Raw genomic sequence first — 24,813 nt, forward strand, 5'->3', positions numbered from 1 at the left:
CCCCCGTGACCCAAAATGGAATAAGCGGGTAAAGATAATGGATGGATGGATGAGCTGTATGCCATAATCATCAGTATTAAAACAATTAAAGACCTGAAATATTTCAGTTGGTGTGCAATGAATCTGAAATATATGAAAGTTTCATTTAAATCTTTACATTATGGAAAATAATGACCTTTATCACAATATGCTAATTTTTTGAGAAAGGCCTGTGTATATATATATAGTTGTATCGTTTTATTTTAATTGGTGGGCCGGATTGAAGTCACCCATTATCTGTGGGCCTACAGTTGAGTAGCCCTGGTATAAGTGGTTAAACGGCATCTTGTTTAATATTCTGAGTATAGCTGTCCATTGACCATACAGTACACCAATCATATTTGACAAATAATCCCTGAAAGGGCCTTTTCGGAATATTCTTGAAGTATTCAACAATCTGGTGCTTTATCATTGCAGTAATCAAATACTGGACTTACTGAATTACTTGAAATAAACTGAAATGAATAAAAGAACTACGTAGAATCATTCAGAGCTAGAACTGAATCACTTTTCATTTTATTCTAAATCCAGAATTTTCTGTCCATTTGTATGAAAAAGCAAAATGCAGCACAAATGTTACAAATAACACAAACTTGACAAGCAGACTACTTCCAAATGATAATTTTTAATTTTGATGGAACTTTTCAGGTGAACGAGGAATAAACAGAGTATCCATGACATGAAAACCGCTTTAAAAACAAATCATAAATACAGTAAGTGCACCCATTTAGAACATCTCAGCTCCGTCTAAAAAACATTTGATTGTACACAAAAAATATATTTTAAAAAAATTCACTCTTAGCAACATTAAAGATCTTAGAAGAGTGACTTCAAATATTCATCAGGTCTTTTTTTATGCAAAGTTTTACAGAAACAGAATAAAATAAAATGACAATCATGATTCATTTCAACGTTGGATAATGAATTTTAAAAAGGACAAGTCAGGACAAAAAAGGAACCACATTTTGTTGATATTGCCTTGTGATAGTCAAGCAGACCAGCAGCTGGAGAGTAAATTGTGAATGTTTCTTTTTCAGCCAAATAAAACATTTTTTGTATTTATCATTGACCTTAAAGGTGGCGCATGAGAAGTAAACTAAAAGTTTAAATTCTACTCCAGCCAGGAACCACATTTAGGTTAACAGCTGTCAATGTGACGATACACCAGTGCATGCAAGCTGCAAGAGTTGAGCTTTAGTGTAAGCACGCATCTGAACATTTCCATCGCAATCTGCCATGCAAATGCAGACAAGAAGCAGTCGGACTGACTGAACTGTCAACTGATCAAATGTTATTAAAGACCCTCATGAGTAGTTAAACATTCAGTGTACAGACTTCTTTTCATGACTTCACACGTTTTTGACAGCAGGAACTAAAATAACTAACGTTTTGGAGTAGGTCAGTCAGATTTGGTCACTCTGAGGTATTTTTTTTTTACCCTTTGTACGCCAAGTGTCACAACTGAACAGCTTTTAGTGAGTAAACCCAACACATGAGCACAATGTGAACTTAAATAAAGTGACAAAACTTAATTATGTAATAATGCCAATATTTTATAGTCAATCCCAACTAATTATTTAAACATGATTTGATGCTAAAATAAGAAAATTAGTAATAGCAGAAAGGTACAATAATCAACATAAAAAAGCCAATCATGGCATGTTTTGAAAAACTGAAAGCATGATCCTTAATGTCAAACTTGACATAACCCACGTAAACATAAACGTCAACATCCATTTAACACAAGCAGTTCTCTTTGGGTAACTAAAATCCAGATATTGATAACCCAGACCACAACTTTTTTAAGCTGTGGCAGTGTTCCTTAAATAATTGTTGCATATATAAATAAAATCAAAGAATATTCAGGTTAATAGTTTGAAATGAACTGTAGTGTTTTGCAGCCCAAACCCCATCACATATTACAACGTAACGATCCTTCACTCGAACAAACAGCACGGTTACCTTGAAGTAAAATCATTTTAAAACCACAGATGTTACTCAAAAATAAACAAGGTCTTAATGAGCTAGGAGAAATCAAAATTGATTTGAAAATTACAGCGATCTGAAACGTCTGAATGTTTCCTTCTCGCGTTATACAAATCCCCTTCATGTTTGATTGGAAATCTTTAACTTTTCTCCTACAAATAAAGAGGCGCAGTGGGAGAGCGATGAATTAACTACAGCTGTGTTTTAACAGCTTAACCTCCCTACACCACCTCAATTAATAAGACTGCATGAAGTTACAACAACTCTGACCTCGAGTACAATGACCAACACAAGCTTGTGCAGCAAACTAGCATTGTAATAGAGAATAGGGTTAGGCAAGAAGATGCGTGTGGAAACAGCACAAAGGTTAAACTGGAAAAAGGAAGCTGGGAAGAAGATAGGCACAAAAAGTCCCTTGAATGTTCATAAAACTGGCCACTCGGTGTTCCAATCAAACCCTGATATCCAGTCACTTCATAACTCTTAATATCCTCATCCACCCAGCTGTCACTGCACATTTCCCTCTGCTGTGGTCTTCAGTAAGTTGGGGGTTTCAACAGGTGTAGGTGGCTGAAAAGAAAGCTGGAGGAAGTCCTGCAGGATCTCTTATTGCTCTTCTATCCAGGAGGGCTTGTCGGCCCCCAGGGGTCTCAGCTTTATATTAAACTCCTTCAGTGTTTCCTCCAGTTGCTGTTGATTGCCGGCAAAGTACGCAGAGATGGCGTTATGGAAGAGGAGGAGCTGCTTGTGCATTACCTTCACCTGGAAGAAAACGCATGGAAGTTCATAAATAGCTTTTTCTGTAGCTGGATTTTTTAAATATAACAATGATGAACTGCTACACAGACTAACCTTATTCTCCTCCAGAAATCTGATTTTAATAGTAACATCTGAGCGAAGACGTTCGTATTTTTCTTTGTGAATTTGATATTGCTGCTGAGCAGCTTCGATTCGTGCCATGGCTACAGCATCTCTTGGACCCTGGCTCAGTTCCTCAAGGTCTGACCGGTAGGCATCAAACTCCAGTCTATACATGCACAAATAAAGAGCAAAAAAAAAAAAAAGCATCATTAAAGAAAAAAAAAAAGTTCACAATTGAAATAATAGTGCGTCAACAATCCACATGTTGTGACTATTCAAAAGGTTTTTATCACATAGCAAAAAGTAAAGCCCAGTTATCTGTCTGTATGTCTGTCAGGCACAATGACAAGTGTGGTATGGTCTTTCATAATTAAAGAGTTTATGTCCAACTATGTGCAAAAGTCTTAAAAAGTCATAGCAAATATTTGACATCTTCACTTGGTGTCAGGTAGAGTTGATGACTTTTTAAATTTACATCAATCAGTTAATAGTTAATCTAATTGTTCCACAGAGTAACAACCGTAATTCTTACTGCATAATTTCTACAGTTCAGCATAATCTAGAACAAAGATTACAATATTGTTTTTACCACATGGGGGCAGTGGACTCATGCTTTAAGAATATTGCTGACATTTTTGGGTTTTTAAATTGATGTGGTCCATTTTTCAGCTAGTAATCACCCATAATTGAAGATTGAGGTCCATCAGAAGTTCTCTGGTTTTAATAAAAAAAAAAGAAGCTATTTTTAATTAACTAGTTTGTTTTGTTGTCACCAAAGGAACACATTTCTATATGTGGCAGCCTTACCATTATATTTTCAAGCCTTGAAATCTGTTGCCTAATAAAAACCCAGATAACAGAAGCGCTTACCGTACTTTTCGCTGCATAGGTCGCACCTGTTTGCATAAATTTGCATGCCCTGCAACTTATACAGCGAAGCGACTTATTTACGTTTCACCTCCCATATTTATAACCCAACTTTTGGCTGAGAACTGACGATTTCATTTATTCTGACATGGAAAATATTGACCACTACCATTTTCAGCCACTAGAGGGCTCTCGACTAAAATGGCAAGCCAAGTGTCTCATCAATAAGTAAAACTGGCTACTGCCATACCAAGCCACCTTCGTCTTGTTCCGGAACTCCTGGAGCAAACGTCAAATCAGCTGCATTTCGCCGCACCGCCCAGGTGACATGCAGTTGATTTGACCATTAAAGTGCATTTATTAAGGAAAAGTTCAACTGAGACACACCTGTTGAGCAACCAAATAATTGTTTTTAGGTGCTAATCTTGTTAAATTTCGATGAAATGCAGTGCAAGTCCTCCCTTTGCGCGCTCCTGTGAATAGATTTTTGAAATGCAGCTGATTTGACAGCTAAAGTGCATTTATTAAGGAAAAGTTAAACTGAGACGCACCTTTGCTGTATCCAAAAATTCCTATTTTTGTTTTGTTTTGTTTTTTGAATGTCCAGAGGACCAGACTTAACTTTTTGGATTTTTCTGTCTGGATTATTGAGCATGCATTGGGATGTTTGCTATATTTTCCAGCAAACAAATAATTGTTTTTAAGTGTTAATCTTGTTAAATTCTTGTTAAAGTCCTTCCGTGCACGCTCCCGTGGCTGCCATTTGACAGCCACGGGCACAACACCGGCCCATGTTTCTGGGTGGTCAGCAGTGACACATAATAGATGTGACGTATTTGGTTTGTTTCCACTTTAGGCATATTTGTACTGATGCGATTTATACGGCAGTGCTATATGTACGGCGGCAAGTACGGTATTCTCCAACTGTTTGAATTTGACCCAACACATTTAAAACCACATCCAAATCTGACAGATCCCATTTCCACAGCTCAGATTTTGTGTGCTAACCTTGCATTTTCATACAACTTGATTGTCATCAAGGTGTCCTCCATGGTCTTACTGACGAGTGTGTTGATGCTTGACACGAAGAAGTTAATGGCACCGAGTAAAGTCTCCCCGTTCTTACAAAGCAGCTTCTGGGTCTCTGCATTGTAGCCAAACTCATCCTGTGAAGAAGGAAAATTTATTAGATATAATCATACACCGAGAACAACAAAGTCAGTGAGAGTTTTAAAGCAGGGGTACAGCACACGTCACATTATACGCCCATCAGCAAACTATTAAATAGCAATCTATAGTAATGGCCCACACAAGCAAAATCTGTGTGCAATATTTGACCTTGATTGATTTGAGAACTTGACTTTAGAGCTGAGGTGATGAAAAGATTACAGGACACAGTGTAGTGGTGGTACAAATTGATAAAGTTTCATTAAATTATCATAAGTTGTTCAGAAGTTATGGACTGGACAAGCAAAAACCTTGCAAGACATTTGACCTTGATTTGTGACCTTAAACTTGAAGCTGGGGTGATGAAAAGATACACACCATACTGTGTAGCGGTGGTACAAATTTGTTGCAAGTTCTATTAAATTTTCTTGAGCAGATGAGAAGTTATGGGCAGGACAAAAGAATGTTTCCATATGAATGAATGGAGATTAATTATACCGTAATACGGCCGTGTTTTGAGGGGTGTATGAAATTGAACACATTTTGAAATCTCACCCTTAACTCTGGAGATTTCTGACTGAGGTCAGCAAAGGTGTCACCTAGTGCGTGCTGGGTCTGCACCATATTGTAGAAGTGATTGGTCAGTGCTTTGGCCAGCCGCAGCACACTTTCATATTTCCTTTTTGTGTCTCTCAATAGCTCGATCTGAGCTTCCAGCTCAAGATCCACCGTCCGTGAACCCCGACCAAAACGCTCAGAAATCATTTGTTTTGTGCACTAAAAGGAGAAAGACACAGAGACAGTGTATGAAAGATTCAAACTTAACGAGAGCATCATCTATGCAAAAAAAATACATAAATAAATAACTACTTACAGAAAATACTACAATAATCCCCCGCCCCCAAATTGGCCAAGTAACTTTTTATGATTAAGTACTGTGTTTTTCGGACTATAAGGTGCACTGGATTATAAGGTGCAATTAGGCCTGTTGCGATAAAGAATAAATCAATTAACCGCATGATAAGTGAAAATGATCAACCTCATTTTCATTGAACGACTTTATTGTTTCTTCGTGTCTCTCTTTCTCTACTGAAGACACTGGATGACAAAAGGTTCAACTCCGGTGCTCTTCACTGACCCCTTCCTTTTTCCTTTCTCTTTAAAATTAATTTTAACAATCCAAAATTGTGTTTTTGGATCATTAAAAGCAGCTTAGCCAAGTAGCTAAACTGCGAGCTAAGCTAACAGGCCGACCTCGGGGGGGGGGGGGGGGGGGAGAGAACCTCAGTCTTGTTGAAGCTCCAAAGTTCACGGTTGAAATCCGTGCTTTAAAGTTTTTTCTCTGCAAAAAGAAGCTGAGAATTTGTTTACTGATTTTTTTTATTAAAAGATTTGCGTGAAAAATGCTATGCTAAAGAGCTCAATCCACAACGACCGGACGCCATTTTGAGAACCAAAGAGACAGCCCATGTCATGTCAAGGGGCCTCCCTCCCACTTCTTTTAGACACACTGCTTGCTCCTTTACTATCCATCCTTCCATTCAGTCTTATACTGCCATCCGGTGTTCGAAAAAAGGTACTACACACAAAATAAATTAACCATTTCTATTTAAATTTGACAATAATTACAGATTATTGTCAAATTATAGTCTCTTTAGACTTGCTTATCCTTAACTTTGCTGTATGTATTTTATATTCTTTATGTAATTTATTCCTGTTGATCTTTGTTCTTACTGTAAAGTGTCCTTGGGTGTCATGAAAGGCGCTTTTTAAATAAAATGATTATTATTATTATATTATTATTAAATTTGACAATAATTACAGATTGTCAAATTTCAATAAATATTATTGTTTATCGCAATAATTTTGAGAATTAATCGCCCAGCAAAATGTGCTATCGTGACAGGCCTAGGTGCAATTTCAATGAACGGGTCTGTTTTCATACATAAAGCGCACTGGATTATAAGGCGCATTAAGCAAAACAGTTTGACAGATTTTTGAGTGCCCTGTACCACATAAAAATCGATGTGTCACTCATTTGACATTGTAACAACTTAGGTACCTTGTACGTGTTAAAACTCCATTTTCTCATTGCTTCTATTTTCTCCACAGCCACACCGCGGGTCGTTTCTTCTGCAGTCATGGAGGAGCTGCTGCTGCTATGGTGCATGTTGGGACCTGACAAATAAGAAGAGTATGAAGTATGAGCATAATAGACAGACAAAGCTAAAATTTCAGGTGGAACAAGATCATTCCCAGCTAAACTTAGACCAAACAGACATGTCTGACAACTAATTATGCAGTCCTGTGTTCAAGAGAGACAATAGATGAATGCTGGGCCTCTAATCCACAACCAACCCTTCAATAGCTGTGAAACATGCATTAGGAAACAAAGTTAAGAGAATCAAACTAAAACTGTGACAGAAGAAATTTGGTGTAAATTGTGGACGAGCACCTCAATGGGGCAGACAACACTTCACTTTAAAGAGCTGTGATGAAAAGATGAAAATACAAGCATGATGTCAATGTTGAAGCATTTGAAAATGACAGGGTAATATTGCTGGCCTTATTCTCAATCCGGGGAGTCTTGGTGTTCATGGGACTGGCCTACTATGTGCCCGATGGAATAACTGCTTAAACAAGGCTTCTTTACTGGGCCTTCATATGCAGGTTTGTGACGGTCGATGGGTGCAAATGAAGCAAAGGTCCAGAGGAAATCATAATTTCAAATGAGAATAAACTGTAACAAAAACTCATGCACTGAATTGGAATATAAAATTATTTTATATTCAAAATTTAAGAGCTCAAGTCAAAAAGTATACAAAAGCGGAGAAATATGGGAAAAAGAAAGAAAATGCAGAAGAAAGAAAATGTGATAAAGAACAACAAATCTACATGTAAGAGGAAACTGTGAGGAGAGTGAAAGACAAAGACCGTAAAAAACAAAAACGATAATCGAAAAGGTAAAGAGGGCGTATGATGAGCAAAGTTTGATCTGCAGTGGAATTAAAATGGAGTAGGCCTGCATAAAATAATTTCTAATAAAATTACTAAGAAAAGCTGAAAGTAAATTTATTTATTTCAAAGGTTTCAAAGTTCATGCTCAATAATCCAGGGAGAAAATCCAACAAAGTTCAATCAGGTCATCTGGACGGTTTTTTTTTTAATTATTTTTTTGCGGAGACGTTTCGTCCTTCATCCAAAAGGACTTCATCACATAGTGGATCAACCGTTTTGCTGGTCACAAGATGGTTTCTGGAGTCCGCCCTCTCCCCCGTCGACTCCTCTGAGGCAGCCATAGCCAAAGTGGTTCAAAACATCAAAGTTCATGGTCAATCATCCAAAATAAAACTGATGAAGGACTGATGAAGTCCTTTGGATGAAGGACAAAATGTCTCACCAAAAAAAAAAAACTGTCCAAATGACCTGACTGAACTTTGTTGGTATTTTAAAGGTCTTAAAAATGTGATAAAATTACAGTGCTTGTTTTGTTAAAGGGTTGAAAAAAAAACTTTTTACTGACCTATTCTAAGAAATGAGTTGATCTTTAAAAGACTGAAGGGGCAAAAACCACAAACTTTGTAAATGGACTGTACTTATAGAACACCTTTCTATCTTATCAAAACACTCAAAGTGCTTTACAACACAATCTGTGCCCTCATTCACCCATTCATACAGCACTCTACTAAATCTAAACTTCTTTGTAAAAGAAACACTATTAGGGTTTGTATACACTAGTGAAACAAATCTCATGTGATCTTGAATAAAAACTGAACAACAAAAGTAAAATCAGACACTTTTTCATAAAATAGTTAGGCATAAAGGGTGTTAGGTAGTGTCACAGTATCTGAGGGCGATCATGTTATTATTGAGTATAATTTGGTAAAAGCAGATGCTTAAAGTGAAAACAAACCTTAATGAGAAAGAGGAGAACAGTTACAGAAAAGTCCCACAAGTTAAAAATGGTGTAATGTTTGGTATATTGTATTACAATATAGACAATAATGATAATTCACAGAAGTTTATTACGTGCGAAATCAAACCAAAAACAAGAGAGCAGTTGCTTCATTGTCATATCTGCCAGGTCTGGCTAGAGGAGCATAAGATGTCCCAAAACCACATAAAATTAGTGCGATCAATTTGATGTTTTACAATTCACCTTTTATTTACATTTTTAAAATATAAATTAATGACAGCACAGAAAACCCGTTTAAAGTTGCAGAAACAGAACGAATAATGAAAACGAGTAAGAAACAGGAATGCATGCAGGCAAGACTTCTCACCCCTCTGCCAGGATGTGAAAGAGAAATGTGTCTAAAATTGATAGCCAAGCTTCCTCCCAATCAGCTAAAATTGTAACACCGAGTACAGAGAGTATTTTCCAAAATGAGATCTTTATCACGGAGTAGTGATCAAACACAGAAACACTTAAAAAGCATCATTTTAATTTCAATTTGAAATCATCATGCTAACTTTTAACCATAAACACAAAGTGTTACATTATATAATCATCCTAAATTTGAGCTTTTTATTTTGCTTCACATTTTGGAAAGAAACTCTCCATTATCTAGAACAATTAGGTTTAAGGCACCTAATCCCGTTATATGGATCCTTTTGTTAAACTCAGGATTGTACTGCACAGCAGGGCCTGGGGAAGAGAGGTGGACAAAAATGCAGGAATATTAACAAAAAAAATTGGTAGTAAAGGTTTTTGCAAATTCCTTCTGAAACAATATGTAGTATACATGAACATATTACTATGTGACAAAATATAATATAATAGGCAGCAACACTGTGATGTTGGATGCACTCTTGTGCATGAAGGACAGCCTTTTTAAGTTCAAGTTTTTGTCTATCCATTGTGCCGTAAGACTTATCATGCTAACGGGGCTAACACGACGTCCAAATGTTTGTGGCTATTATTGGCTATTAGCATCTCAGTGACATTGGAAATGACAGCTTGTAACTCGGGTAAGGCTATGTCGGAAAAATATCTGTGACTGGGGACGATGTAGCGAGGCTCAACGTAGTCCAAAAATCTTCGTAATCTGACATCCTCAATGAAATAAAACCCTTCCACACTGCCAACATTTTGACTTCTTCCTCTACGCCGTGATCAGATCAGGTAGGCGCACGTAACATCACGTTGTGCTGACGCTGCAGACATCCTTGTCACAGGGTTGTCTGATAAAAACTGCGTCTTTTATACTGGTGACTTATTTTGATAGAATGGCCGATGTTCGATATTTAACTTTAATGCCAATATCGGCCGATACCAATACCATGCCCATAATATCGTGCATCCTTAACCACATATATAAAGTCAAGTCAAGGTTCTTTATTGTCATTTGCTCCAAATGTGGTACATGTGGTGAAATGAAATTGTGTAGACAGGGTCCCAGGTACATCCAACAAAAGTATAAATTGTAAAAAAATAAAAAAAAATAAAAAAAACAGTACCGTAAATAAGATCTAAGATATGCACTAAGAAATACGCTCAAACTAAGAATACACTAAGCACTAATAGTACAAAAACAATACACAGAACAACAGCAGCACATATAACAGCAGCATATATGCAGTCAATGGCAGAGAGAACCCAAGTCAGAGAAAAAATGAAGAAGATACCTTTGATTGAGCTGGTAGAAATGATGCCCTCTGCTGTTCCTCCATAGCCTCCAGATACAATGCTGGTCTCATTCAGATTGGGACCTGATACCATCACCTGCTGTAGGTCCTGTTAAGTTGAGCAGTATAGAAGGAACAACAACAATAAATGGAGACAGAGGTTTAAGAATTTGGTTAGGCAGAAGCAAAGATATTTAGTTCAATGCCATATTGTTTATATAGTACTTTTCAAGCACGTTAAACTCAAAGTGCTAACGTGAAATTATGTCTGGGTGTTGTAAAAATTACGGTACAGCAAATAAAAGATAAGTGGTCTGCTGATGTCCCCTGTTGCTGAGGGATTTGATGAGCGAATTATTGTAGTTTTAAAGAAAAAAGTGTTTTTCTAGGCTGGAATTATACAGGGAATGCAGGTCAACCTTAATGTTTTTGGTCTAAAATATTCAAGTGGGTAGTAGTCACACTATGCATAAGATCAGAGTAGGTTTTTAATTTTTGGCTTGTCCACGCAGAGTGACGACTCCTGGCAAGCAGAGGGAGCAACTATCCACCGCCGGGCACAATGGCAGAGCCAGGAGGTGGCCAATGGAGGCCTTGGCCACCCCAGTTGTTTAAAGAAAATATGTTTTTGAGCAATATAAAAAAAACTAGAAAGCGTAGTTTGCAAAAATGATAGAGTAGCCAGTGCACGCACACATGCATGCAAGCACACACAGCCACCTTGTATTTTGACAAGGCAACCCAATTTTTGATACGAACTTTTCTTATGCTCAGATGCAGCCACACCAAAATGTAAGTCTGTAACTCGCTTTGTTTACTTCTAAGTTATCCAGATCACAAGAGAAACAAACAGGCAAAACAAATGGATGGAGGTAAAGTGACACTGATTATTATCATTATATTTTTGTAATCTATAATCGTAAAAATTACAAAAAATAAAGGCTTGAAATATTTCAATTTTTAGATAATTCATCGATGTAATAAATGAGTTCCCATTTCTGAAATGATTGACCAAAAAAAAAACCCTCAATATTCTAATTCTTTTAGAAGCACCTGTAAACGTACCAGTTTGTTTTTCTTCCATCTGTCAAACAATACCAAAAGATCTGCCGTTTAATCACAAGACATCAGGAAAACTATTCTTTTGAAGTTTCTGAATCTACAAAATTAATTTCCTTACATTATCAATGTGGTTATTTTATTTTTCTTTGGAAATGTTTTTTTCATAATTAGAAAATGTTTTTGGGTAAATCTTCACTTGAATAGTGAGAACTGAAGTTATGATGAAAACAAATTGCTTGCTTTTTATGCGGCTTTAAAACATTATTGTATTACTGTGGATGTAGTCTTACAGGTAAACTAATGTAGTGACTGTTTTTATTCTGCACAGCAGAAATGCTCAAATTAGTCAACTTCTCCTAAGACAGGCTTTATTAAAGCTTTGCATCCAGATGGGAACTCTCTCGTGAGTCACAAGGTTGTTCCTGTTTCACGTTTGTGAAGACAAGTTTTAAGTATCAATCAAAATACTTTAAACTAAGACTTAAAGAGTTGGCCAATTTGCATTGCACATTCCCAGAAGGAACTTTTATGAAATAAATTATAAAAGACTGCATGATACAATACACAAATCAACCATCATTAAATTTTTTAATTTATTTTTCAGTTCAAGTGGCAGATGTAAAAAAAAAGGTATTATATACAAAGTATATGTATAGTATATGGACAGATTTTTTTTTTTTGCATGAAGAGAGAATTATCTTGATTCATCTAACAAATAGGTTTACATCATGAAAATCCATGAAAACAAGTCCTTCTCTTATCCTTTTCTTTCCAATGAACATCACATAACCAGAAAACTTTAACAAATATAAACAAAAGCAAGTGGTAACACACAGCACAACACTTTCAAATTAGAGGATTAGACAACAGTAACACAATGACGCTACAGAACGTTGCTTCGGAAGGGTGGTAGCCATTTCCTTTCTGTAAACAAACAAATATGAACCCTCCTGTCACTTTAAATTTTTTTTTAAATAAGCTTAAACACCAACAGTGAGACGAGAACAGAAGTGAAGCACATTGACATCAACACGACAGCATTAGTACAACACGCTGTTTAGTGAAATGAGTTTTGTGTTCTGCTAACCTCAGCCCAGTAAGAGATTACGGGATAACACTCAGACATTGCTAAAGTCCCCACACACACAGAATGTAGGTCAAATCCACCCACTCAGAACAACACACACTAAATAACTGAACAGAAGGTAAGCATACCGTTATGCTATGGTATTAGCTGTAATGGATTTGTTACTATGAGTCAACCAAAGGGTGCTTCTCAAACTCTTTTGTAGAGATTTCAGTTAGTAACCGAGGTAAGTGAGCGCAAGATGAACACAAAGCACAGTAAGCTGCACAGACGTTTTACCATATTTGTAAGGGGAAAAACAAGTTAAACCACTAAACAGTACTACACACCAACACCACAAATGTAAATGCTCAAATGGCCTGCTCACCCTGGTGCCTCTGGAGCTCTCTACCTTCTCATCTAAGCTCCACTGCAGCTTTGCAGCCTGGAGAGATGAAGGGATGGGGGGATGGGGTCAACAAACAACAGAAAACAACAACAAAAAAGACAAAAATAAAAAATATATGACTCAAATCATAAAATAAAATGCAACAAAACAGTGATATAATATGGAGAGTAGTGATGACTGATGTCACACCAAACCAACTTTTAACATTTTCTGGATTACTTTAATTAAACTACAGGTGCTGGTCATAAAATTAGAATATCATGAAAAAGTTAATTTATTTGAGTAATTCCATTCAAAAAAGTGAAACTTTTATATTATATTTATTTATTACACACAGACTGATATATTTCAAATGCGTATTTCTTTTTATGTTGATGATTATAATTGAACTAAAGAAAACCCCAAATTCAGTATCTCATAAAATTAGAATATTGTGAAAAGGTTCAATACTGAAGACACTTGGTGCCACAGTCTAATCAGCTAATTAACTCAAAACACTTGCAAAGGCCTTTAAATGGTCTCAGTCTAGATCTATAAGTTACACAATCATGGGGAAGACTGCTGACTTGACAGTTGTCCAAAAGACGACCACTGACACCTTGCACAAGGAGGGCAGGCAACATTGCTAAAGATGCTGGCTGTTCACAGAGCTCTGTGTCCAAGCACATTAATAGAGAGGAGAAGGAAAGGAAAAGATGTGGTAGAAAAAAAGTGTACAAGCAATAGGGATAACCGCACCCTGGAGAGGATTGTGAAACAAAACCCATTCCAAAATGTGGGGGAATTTTTTTTTCCCTGCTATTCTACGGTGAAACCAGACGTGTTTCCCCCACCCGCTTCCCTGCTGCGCTTTTTTGTCCTGTGAACCCTTAAAAAGCCTCTCTTTTTTTTCCTGCATACCTCTTAATTGGAAGGTTCAGCTGGTCTCTCAACAAAATCGATCAACTTCTCCCGACAGGAGTCAGGGTAAGGAGGACCCTCTGACCTCTAAGGAACAAATTGGATTCATGATGACAACTAGATTCTACTGTTTGGTTGGTGAAATCTGGTTGTCTACAAATTTGTGTGGAGGTGTTGAAGCTTGACAGTGCTCAGACTGAATGTGGAGCTGTGACAGGGAATTGGAGGAGCTGTTATCAGGACTGTGATGGCAGCACTCATGAATGGTGGAATAATCTGGAGAAGCTGTGAGCTCGACTTTTGGAGTAAAGGATCAATTCGGCTGTTTTGGAGTTTCCATCAGAGGAATATATACCAGCGAGACTTTAAAAGGCAGAAACAACAATTCACGAGTTCTGCCTGACCCAAACTGTGGCCTTGATGCCGGACTTATCTCAACTCCTCCTGGAATGTTTTGAAAACAACAAAGATGCTTTGACTGTCTCCTCACCCCTCCCTTCCCCAAGGCTGTGGACATGTGACAGAACCTCAACTGAGCTGAAGATGAACGTCACCTCTTATCTGGACAATGGCTGGGGGGGGGCCTCTGGACTATGCTACGACTTTCCCTTAAAAATTCAATGACTTCACCGGCCTAAATGTAAATGTATAACGTCAAATTGTGCCCTGTCTAGGACACGGTGTGAGAGATCTTTTTTTATATCGTCTCTCCTCATGTTTCTTTCCTTTTCTTATCCAAGCAAAATATTATTCTGAATAAGAATAAGAAGGCCGCACTAATTATTTATAGCCGCAGCTTCGTGCACTCCGCCCATCTTCGGACATACGTACATATTCGCATTGTACCTCGGTGCAATGCCAATAAAGTTTTATTCTGATTCTGAGATTCACAAAGCGTGGACTACAGCTGGAGTCAGAGCTTCACGAACCACCACGCACAGATGTATGCAAGACATGGGTTTCAGCTGTCGCATTCCTTGTGTGAAGCCACTCTTGAACAAGGGACGGTGTCAGAAGAATCTTGCCTGGGACTGCTGCCGAGTGGTCCAAAGTTATGTTCTCTGATGAAAGTAAATTTTGCATTTCCTTTGGAAATAAAGGTCCCAGAGTCTGGAGGAAGAGAGGAGAGGCACAGAGTCCATGTTGTTTGAGGTCCAGTGTCAAGTTTCCACAGTCAGTGATGGTTTGGGGTGCCATGTCATCTTCTGGTGCTGGTCCACTGTGTTTTCTGAGGTCCAAGGTCAATACAGCTGTCTACCAGGAAGTTTTAGAGCACTTCATGCTTCCTGCTGCTGACCAACTTTATGGAGATGCAGATTTCATTTTCCAACAGGACTTGGCACCTGCACACAGTGCCAAAGCTACCAGTACCTGGTTTAAGGACCATGGTATCCCTGTTCTTAATTGGCCAACAAGCTCGCCTGATCTTAACCCACTGAAAATCTATGGGGTATTGTGAAGAGGAAGATGTGATAAGTCAAACCCAACAATTCAGAAGAGCTGAAGGCAACTATCAGAGCAACCTGGGCTCTAATAACACCTGAGCAGAGCCGCAGACTGATCGACTCCATGCCACACCACATTGTTGCAGTAATCCAGGCAAAAGGAGCCCCAACTAAGTATTGAGTGTTGTATATGCTCATACTTTTCATGTTCATACTTTTCAGTTGGCCAACATTTCTAAAAATCCTTTTTTTTTTTTTATTGGTCTTAATATTCAAATTTTCTTAGATATTGAATTTGGGGTTTTCATTAGTTGTCAGTTATAAACATCATCAACATTAAAATAAATAAATATATGAAATATATTGGTCTATATTATATATATATATATATATATATATGTAATGAATTAATATAATTTACAACTTCACTTTTTGAATAGAATTACTGAAATAAATCAACTTTTTCACGATATTCTAATATTATGACCAGCACCTGTATATCATGATAGTCCAGTGAGTGAGCATGTTTAGCTTTCTATCACCAATTCATCACCGGAGTTTGGCCATTTCAGTTATTCATCACTGTATCCAAAGTGAAATTACAAAATTGTAAGGCAAACCTGCACAACTTAATGTGGATATTGAACACCACCCCCCCACCCAAAAAACAAAACAAACAAAAAAAACGTACTGAACAAAAGTCATTAAAAACAAACAAAAATCCAAGAACGTGAAATCTTAGACAAAACAGATGTGACCGTTAATTAGTGGCAGATCCATGCTGCCCAGATGTGCCAACATCTAGGTTGCTTTTGCAAAAGGATATAACATGCAAGTGTATGGTTCTTTTTTAAGATAATAGATTAGTATAAATCTGTATGGCAGGCTTGTTTTTTAATCAGTTAGTGAATGTCTTTATTTTATGTTGTGGCATCTTTTCAATGTGGGAGAAAGCTGACAGGCACAGGCTTCATTGGACACCGTGTAAACAAAGTGCTTGCTAAAAGAATGATACACAACATAAAAAAACAAGTTAATACATAAGGCTCCTTAGTCTTAGGCACAAGTGAACTTTTGTGTGCAACAGTGCAATTAAAAATAATGTTAAAAGGCTGTTATCGGAGTCAACAACGGGCAGTCAGTGTAATTTCACAGTTTCAACAATCTTGGCCGCCGGTTCCTTCTCTGTCAGAGTCAAGCTGACAGTCACCATCTTCACATTGACACACGCACAAAGCTGCAACATCTGAAACCAATTTCTCCTCTTTACCCTGTCAATCTTAATCTCCATGTGCATGACAAACACACGGCACTACAGCTTCAAACTAAGTGCTACACAATAGAAAGCAATCTGATTTTAGAGAGTTGCCATCCAAGGACAAAGCACTGCCAGCTTCAGTCTAGTTGCTATGACGACTGGTTACCATACAGAACTAAAACCGTGCAGCCGGCTACCTCTCCGATATCAAAATGAGGCAGCCGCACACACAAATGGTTAAATATTTGTCAAACTGTGCTGAAAAGGAGGGGCAATTTATACCACTTGAGCATACAGTTTGGTGAGCAAATAACTTTATTAACTGCCATTGCTTCTTCCAGGATCTTTCGTCTGTTTGTGCAACAGGGCGTGCTCATGGGCGCAAGAAAAATCAACAATCTTCTCTCAATCTTTAAAACACTAGTCAATTTTTAATCTAAAGCCACATATTACAGTTAAAATGTATGCTCATTTTCTGCTCTGGTGAATTGAGTTTCTTGCCCTCGTATAAGACAGAACCACAAGTGTTTGTTTCTTTGTCTAGCAATCTGACCATGAAGGCAACACTTGACATTGTAGCATCTCAGTTTATTTTTTAGTGTTACGGTTAACTAACCAACCTAAGTACGTAACTGCATGCTTACATATAGAGAAACAAGAGATGTTATGTCCAGAAAGTGGTTCCCAAGGAGACAGCTGGACTACAATACCCGATCTCCCTGTAGGAATAGTGTGAAAAAGCAAACAATCTGTGCTTTAAAATGCAAGTCGTCATGGCATAAAGCTAGTCAAACAATGTTTAATGTAAGTTCAAAATATCTAAAATAATGACTACCGGTATACTGCAGTTGGGAAAATATAACTGTTAGAGACTTGCCATTTTATTACAACCTGTATATAGACTGCTTGAAACAAAGAACAGCTCCAAGATTTTACAACAGAGCAGCAGAGTATGGAGTGAATGGTATGTTAAGAACAAGACTCAGCTAATCATGTGACAGCTGTGAAATCCACCCAGTTTTATAATCTCCACCTCAAACCACTCAAAGCACACATGGTTTGCAAATCTCCACTGACTCCCTGTTAAATTCAGAATAGAATTGAAAATCTTACTTCTAACTTACAAAGCTCTCAACAACCTAGCTCCATCTTATATTCGATATCTTATTGTTCCATATTTTCCTAACAGAGCACCTCGCTGTCAGACCGCAGGCTTACTTGTGGTTCCTAGAGTTTCCAAAAGCAGAATGGGAGGAAGATATTTCAGTTATCAGGCTCCTCTCTTGTGGAACCAACTTCCAGTTTCTGTCCATGAGGCTGACATGTTGTCCAGTTTTAAGACTGGGATTAACACTTTCCTTTTTGATAAATCCTATAGTTAGGGTTGGCTTGTTATGCTGCCATAGACTTAAACTACTGGAGGACAAATTGACCTCAATTACTTAAATGAATTTTTAAAATTGAATAGTTTTCATTTTATACTATTTCTAGCTTAACATGTGATTCTTGACCTGCCATTGTGTATCTGTTCCTACCAAACCCAGTCGGTCGAAGCAGATGGCCGCTTGTCTGAGCCTGGTTCTGCTAAAGGTTTCTTCCTCATGAGTTAGTTTTTCCTTTCCACTGTCACCTTCATGCTTGCTCAAGATGAGTTCTGTGATGGAGTTCAATTTAAAGCAGTCTGCTCCTCATATAAATATGTTAAATTATTATTTTTATATATGAATGTTTCTGTTCAGTGCCCTGAGACGACTTCTGTTGTGACTTGGCACTACACAAATAAACTGAATTGAATTTAATAATTTAAAATAAACATTTATGCAAAAAAAAAGCTTTAACTGTCAATTGATTTGTTTCCATAAAATAATGAAAGAAAATTCTTAGGCAGAGAATGTGCTGTTGTGAAGTGCATGAGTTGCACTCATAACAGATGAGACCAGATCACATGCTTTTCAAATGCAAATCACTTCTATTCATGCATAAAGAACAAGAAATTTGTCATCAGACACCTAACATTTTGATTGTCGTGTACCGGTAGTTTTTAGGCAAGGGTAAAATATAAAATGGAAGTGTGAAATCCATCCATCCGTTATCTTTACCCACTTCTTCCTTTTTGGGTTGCGAGGATCACAAGGGTCATATAGCAGAACATACTCTACTTCAAAATTAAGTGAAAATCTTTTTTTAACCTGCTGCTGTTTGTTTATATATTGTTTAGATGAAAACATTTTAGGAAAAACTAAGGAAATTATGCATTTTTATCATGTTTTCAGCTGCGTGTGGCGCTAGAGGTGACCTGTGTATTTATGTGCTTTCTGCTGTGAGCTTTCTATTATTAATAATTTAGTTTATACTTTACTGTATTGTAATCATGCTGACAGTAAATTTGGACGTAGGATATGATTCCTGTAGTTCTCCCTTTCATCAGAGCCCTCACTGATGTCTATGTTTAAGCCTTAAGGAGTTACAGATTTAAGATGTTGGTGTCCAATTGTGTGGACATGCTGGACTCCATTTGGACACTTTGAAATATGCATGAACGTACTCTCATAAAAATATGTCCAGAATAATTATTTTTGGTGTTACTGTTATAGAATTTTCACTGTTAATAGGGAAGACTTGATGCTGCAGCCTCAATTTTACAGTCCGTCCCTCCAAATTCATAAACGTAAATAAATAAATTCAAATGAGAAATATTTTTTTGTGTTTCAACTTCAATAACTACAAACTAGTTACAATATTTATGTCAAAAACTCAAAGTGTTACCTTTTCAGAGAAACCAAACTTTTGAATTTACTCCAAAGGGTTCAAGAACAGCATTTAATTTAATTTGGTGTGTTTTTAATCAGGCGTTTTCAGCTTTTGTGTGTGTGTGTGTGTGTGTGGGGGGGAGAGAAATGTATGGCTGTAAATTGAAATAAAAATTAAACATTCATTATTGTGTTTGCCAGTTAGACAACTTACAGAAACTAACAGGAGCACCGAAGGTCTTTCTCCACCCGCCCTCGTGCTCGATTCAGCTTCTCGGTCATGTGACTTGCAACAAAAGCTTTTTTTTTTAATTCCTTCTACTAAATATAAAGCCATATAAACCATAAGAACAGGTTGCTAAACATATGGCATGCATCCATACTTAATAATAAAGCCCAAAATGAAAAATTAATCACGACCACAGACATATGCAGCGCCCCAATGTTGCCATGGAAACGTGTACACAAAAACTCTGCTCTAGCGATTAAAAAAATTTAATGTGCAACTTTGCAGGTGAATTACAGTGTGAAACCATCAATATACTTTAAATATGTTTGCAAGATTTCATCAGTCTTTAGATTGTTTAGAACCATGTTAAAGAACATTTGATTTGGTTTAAATTACTTTTGTGGTCACTGAATAATTGCCACTGATCTGTTGCAGCGTTAAAATTTTTACAGCTCTAAATAAATACAACATGCAGAAAACATACGTCCAATAAACAAATCCACTAAATCAAACAAAAATATTCTTCAGATACATTGATTCATTGTGGTCAATATAAATTATGAGCTACTAAAATGATGAAACAAGATCTATTGTTTCTACTAAGCAGAGATCTCTTGGAACATTATAGAAATATTACTGTTGTCATCTTCAAGAAGCTAAAATATTTTGGTTTGAGCAAAACAAAAAAAATGTTTTCAATGAGGCTCGAACCCCGTTCTCCAGCATGCAAGGTAAGAAAACTGTTGCGCTGTAGTGAACTCAATGATCCCCTGCTGAGGTGCACCCCCCACATGTCAGGGTTCAATGGATCAAATCGCTGTTAGGCTGATGAGGGGGTGGACATAATTTTTGAAAGTCATAAATGCATCATTTTGCCTATTTAAGTGGTGATATGCTTTTTTCTTTTCTTTATATCGCTTAAAATAAGTTTTCCCAAATTATTTAGTATGAGGTCCTTCTTCCATTAACTTAAAACAGCACCTTTTATATCTCCAAGTTTTTTTGATGTCCGATATTTAACATTATTGCTAATATTGGCTGATATCAATAATATTGTGCATCCCTAATCCAGGTAGAAAAATCCAACAAAATTAAGTCAGGTCCTCTGGACCCGACTTAAAGAAACCTGACCTCAAAGAAACCATCCAGATGATGCGACTTAACTTCGTTGGATAATTACTATGGTTACAATTAAAATATTTGGGTCTATAAATAAAACCACATATCAATAATGTTACAAAATCATGTGGAAAGTCATCAAAGCACAGTGGAAAGGTCAACGAAAGGTCCAGCAGAATATTCATTATTCTAGCATCAATCTGTCAACTGAAGCCCAACTGTGACTCACCTGTTCGAGGCCGTCGTCTTCTTGTCGTGCCCCAGTGTCACCATTGCTGTTGATAGGAATCTCCATTGTGGCAGCTTTACTCATAATGCTTTCTGTCATAATGCACAGTATCTGTGAGACACAAGCATGAAGGAAAGCATGGGACTCCGGCTGATTGCATGAAAATAAAAAGTATGAAAAACAGTGGCAGACGATTTACGGCTTGTATACAGAAAGAGACTATGGTTTATCGAAAACACCAAATCAATACTCAAAATGAAATATAATTACCACAGACAATCGTGGAGGTGGTTTTCAAAGAGCAAGGTTACAACTCAGGATAAAAACAACACACAGAAGAATGGATACTCTACTTCATGCAAAACACACACACACACACACACACACAATCCCTGCAATGAGCTGTCGTGGTGAAGGGACCACTCCACTTTGAAGCTCAATCACTGGACTGTTTTTATAAACCCCACACTCTCATAAAAAAAACCCTGACAAGAGGAACACAGAAAGAAGTTTACATGAACAGTGTAATTATTCTAACAGGACAAAGTTATTTGCCTTTTATCTCTTACAATTAAATTATAGCATACGGCACAAGTTGAACATCTGGGAGATAAAGTTAGAGTGGCCAGACTGAGATGGTTTGGACATGTCCAGAGGAGGGACAGTGGGTATACTGGTAGAAGGATGTTAGAAATGCAGCTGCCAGGAAAAAGACAATGAGAAGATATATGGATGCAGTTAAGAGAGGACATGGAGGTAGTTGGAGTGAGGACAGAGGATGCAGAGGACAGAGATGGAGGAGGATGACTTGCTGTGGAGACCCCTGAAGAGGGAAAAGATGAAGAAGAAGAAAAAGAATTACATTATAACATGCAATTAAAACTACACGTTACATGCATTACACTCCAACACAAATCAGTGGCACGTTTACTGAATGTATAATATTTGTGCATTAAGAAACCTCAGTTGGCAACAAATGCCAGCATGTGCAGAAAACCTAAACAAAGACCAACAAAGCAGGTGGAGTACCTCTGAGGAATGTATGTGGCTTTCATAAAATAATTACAGATATAGAAGTACATAATCAGCTCTGCTGCCCTAAAGCTTTGACACACCTCACCTAAGTGTGATGGTTTAAGCATAGTGAAATGCAAATCATTAAGTATGATTCCCGATTTATAGTTTGCCATTTTATGTGAAAGATTTTTATCCACATAGAAACTTGGTATGAAAAGATTAATAGGCACATAGTTTTCAACCACTCCACCGCATTGCTTGTGGGAAAAAAAAACACTTGACGGACGTCTGAAAACTAACATGAAGTAATGCGATAAAAACGTTGGGAGTTTACTTACTCTCTCTTGTTTGTGTAAAAGACAAATGAACTTATCCACAAGCATCCAAATATGTTGTCACTGGTATCATGCATGCTCATTATGTGCTAATAGGTCTAGTTTAAATAATACTGTATACCTCAGGGAGGAAAAAACTAAAAGTTACATGTAAATTACACCCCAGGAAACTGTGTATAGTTTTATCAAATCCATTTTAAAAAATTAATACCCGTTTTTGGATAGTTTACTACCAGGTTTCAGGGAGTATGATCAATTGCTGGCAGCATTATCAGAGTTGACTGGAAAGTCAAGAGCAGCACTACTGAAGGAATGAGACCTGCCTATTTGTACTGGCTCTGACCTCATTAAAGTGGACTTCTCCCATTATAAGCACATAGTTGGCCATGCCCAGTCTGTTGACTTTACAGTTGCAGAAGCTGGTTTTTTTTTTTTTTTTTTTTTCCAAACAGTACTCAATGGCTTTACTGCACCCTAGAAACGTTGTCACATATCCATTGCTATTAATTTGAACTATATATTTTTTTATGTTAAGAATCATATGAATTAAGTCTGGTTGAATCAGTCAAACTGTGATGGGGTCACCCAGATTTCAGTTTGAGTTATAGACAGTCTCATTGCCAAACAAAATCCTCTAAATTATTATTCAGTGATGGGCTAAATCAGAAAACACCCATTACATTTTACAAACATCTCGAAAAATGACTTGTTTATTCATTGACAAAAGCAGCAAGAACATACCAGCAGAACTTTGAGCATTAGGAGCTGGTAGCATGACTGCAAAGCTAAACAGGTGCACCAGCACAGGTGCAAAGTTCCCACCAGTTCCCACCAGTCTCAGGGGCTGATACCTGATGAGGTGGACTTAAAAGATGGATTTTTTTATTTTTTTTTTTCTGTCCTTTGTGTCGCATACAAACGCACAATTTAAAAACTCTAAACGTGTTCATTTCAACAATTCTTTCAAGGAAACGTGTCAAAATGGGATAATTTTCAAGGGAAAGAGGTGGTTTAAAAAAAAAAAAAGGCCTGCTTCGAATTAACAGAGCAGATGTTGAAAAGCTGGGTAAAATAAAATTCAACAATTAATTTGGCTAAGTTTAACGGAAAAATAAGAGAAAAAAAAAACAAATTCTTAAAGATATAGCTAAAATATTACACGGGCACCGACAAATTAGTTGGACTTACAGTGTTTGGTCCCGTCGCGAACACAGTGCTCCTGGCAAAGCTAACAACAAGCTAGTAGTGCGAGGGCATCCCAGTTCAAGCGCTGCTGAGAGCACACTGTTGTGTCACTACAAGGACGGAAAGCCAGAGGGAAACGCTTGTTTAAGAATGTAAAAATCACATCTCAATGTAATAGTTTACTTCCACTGCCTTTAGTCGGACATTGCGTAAATAATTCTGCTCCTTCAACCGTGAAGCCAGAAGGGGGAAAAAAAACGTTTACGGAACTGACGACACCGTTTTTGACGCGCTCCAAGCCAAAGGACGTCTATCAGCAAGAAGATGGTTCACTCTGTACAAACCTAGGTGTTATCAAACCGCTGCAAAACCTTCATTGTTACTTACCGTAAACTTGCGTAGATTCTCAGACATGCAGTGCATTTCAATAACAACATAAAAGAAATAAAATAAAAACAGATAGAATTTAATTTCATATACACAGATTTTTTGATCAACACTTAGTCCCTGGTGGTCTAGTGGTTAGGATTCGGCGCTCTCACCGCCGCGGCCCGGGTTCGATTCCCGGTCAGGGAACTCATTTTTAGGGACCGAGATGAGGTAGAGGCAGGGCACCCGACCCGAGGCCAGAAAGCCACGGCTCGACACCCAGCCACCGAGCAAGAAGACACCCAATCCTTAATTGCTCCGTATTGTTATTAATATTATTCCATTATTATTATTAAATACTAATCAAACAAATAAATCAATATGGTTCCTCCCACAGACCAAAAACAAGCATGTTAGGCTGACTGGTAACTCTGTCCCTAGGTGTGAGAGAATGAATGATTGTTTGTCTCGTTTGGCTCTATGTGTCCCTGTGGTGGACTGGAGACCTGTCCAGGGTGTCCCCTGCCTCTTGCACAGAGATGGCTGGACATGAGTACCAGTGCCCCCCACGAGCCAAAAAGGAAGAAGCGGATGAAGATGATGGATGGATGGATGGATGGATAAGTGAATTGAAAAAAAAAAACAGGTTTAAAGGAAAAGACTAGAGTTGAATGCTGACCTTGAATATCAGAAATAGATATCAATGTATCTGGGTCAAATTTTACACACGTGTGTTATAAACTGTAAAAAAAAGGTCAAATACAAAAACTAAGTGCCAAGCCTTCTCCTTCCGGTCATACACCACCGGAAAGAAAATCTATAACAGCCAAGACCAAAACTTTAATATTTTGCCAGCTAACAAAGATGTACAGTTGTTCTCATAACTTCTGAT

The 24,813-nt window shown here is 37.5% G+C and overlaps 2 protein-coding genes and 1 non-coding gene across 5 annotated transcripts in view; 1 reads left to right on the forward strand and 2 right to left on the reverse strand.

Moving 5' to 3' along the window:
* Positions 1-24,813, reverse strand: part of smad9 (SMAD family member 9) — a 937,424-nt gene that overhangs the window by 504,753 nt on the left and 407,858 nt on the right. The gene's annotated exons all lie outside the window — the stretch shown is intronic.
* arfip2b (ADP-ribosylation factor interacting protein 2b) lies at positions 2,258-23,793 on the reverse strand. 2 transcript variants are annotated; one of them, XM_037687970.1, is made up of 9 exons: positions 23,556-23,793; positions 21,016-21,126; positions 13,065-13,121; positions 10,549-10,657; positions 6,983-7,098; positions 5,476-5,697; positions 4,762-4,919; positions 2,878-3,052; positions 2,258-2,787 (listed from the first exon to the last, which is right to left on the reverse strand). In XM_037687970.1, the coding sequence occupies exons 2-9, from the start codon at positions 21,112-21,114 to the stop codon at positions 2,632-2,634; spliced, it is 1,092 nt and encodes a 363-aa protein (XP_037543898.1). In that variant the 5' UTR covers positions 21,115-21,126; positions 23,556-23,793; the 3' UTR covers positions 2,258-2,631. The 2 variants fall into 2 exon arrangements, with proteins under 2 accessions (XP_037543898.1, XP_037543899.1); XM_037687971.1 differs by lacking the exon at positions 13,065-13,121.
* trnae-cuc lies at positions 24,057-24,128 on the forward strand. Its single transcript has one exon. It is a non-coding gene; the product is annotated as a tRNA-Glu (tRNA).

The sequence above is a fragment of the Nematolebias whitei genome, chromosome 14 (genome assembly GCF_014905685.2).
Source record: "Nematolebias whitei isolate Nwh7 chromosome 14, NemWhi1, whole genome shotgun sequence".
NCBI classification, from domain to species: Eukaryota; Metazoa; Chordata; class Actinopteri; order Cyprinodontiformes; family Rivulidae; genus Nematolebias; species Nematolebias whitei.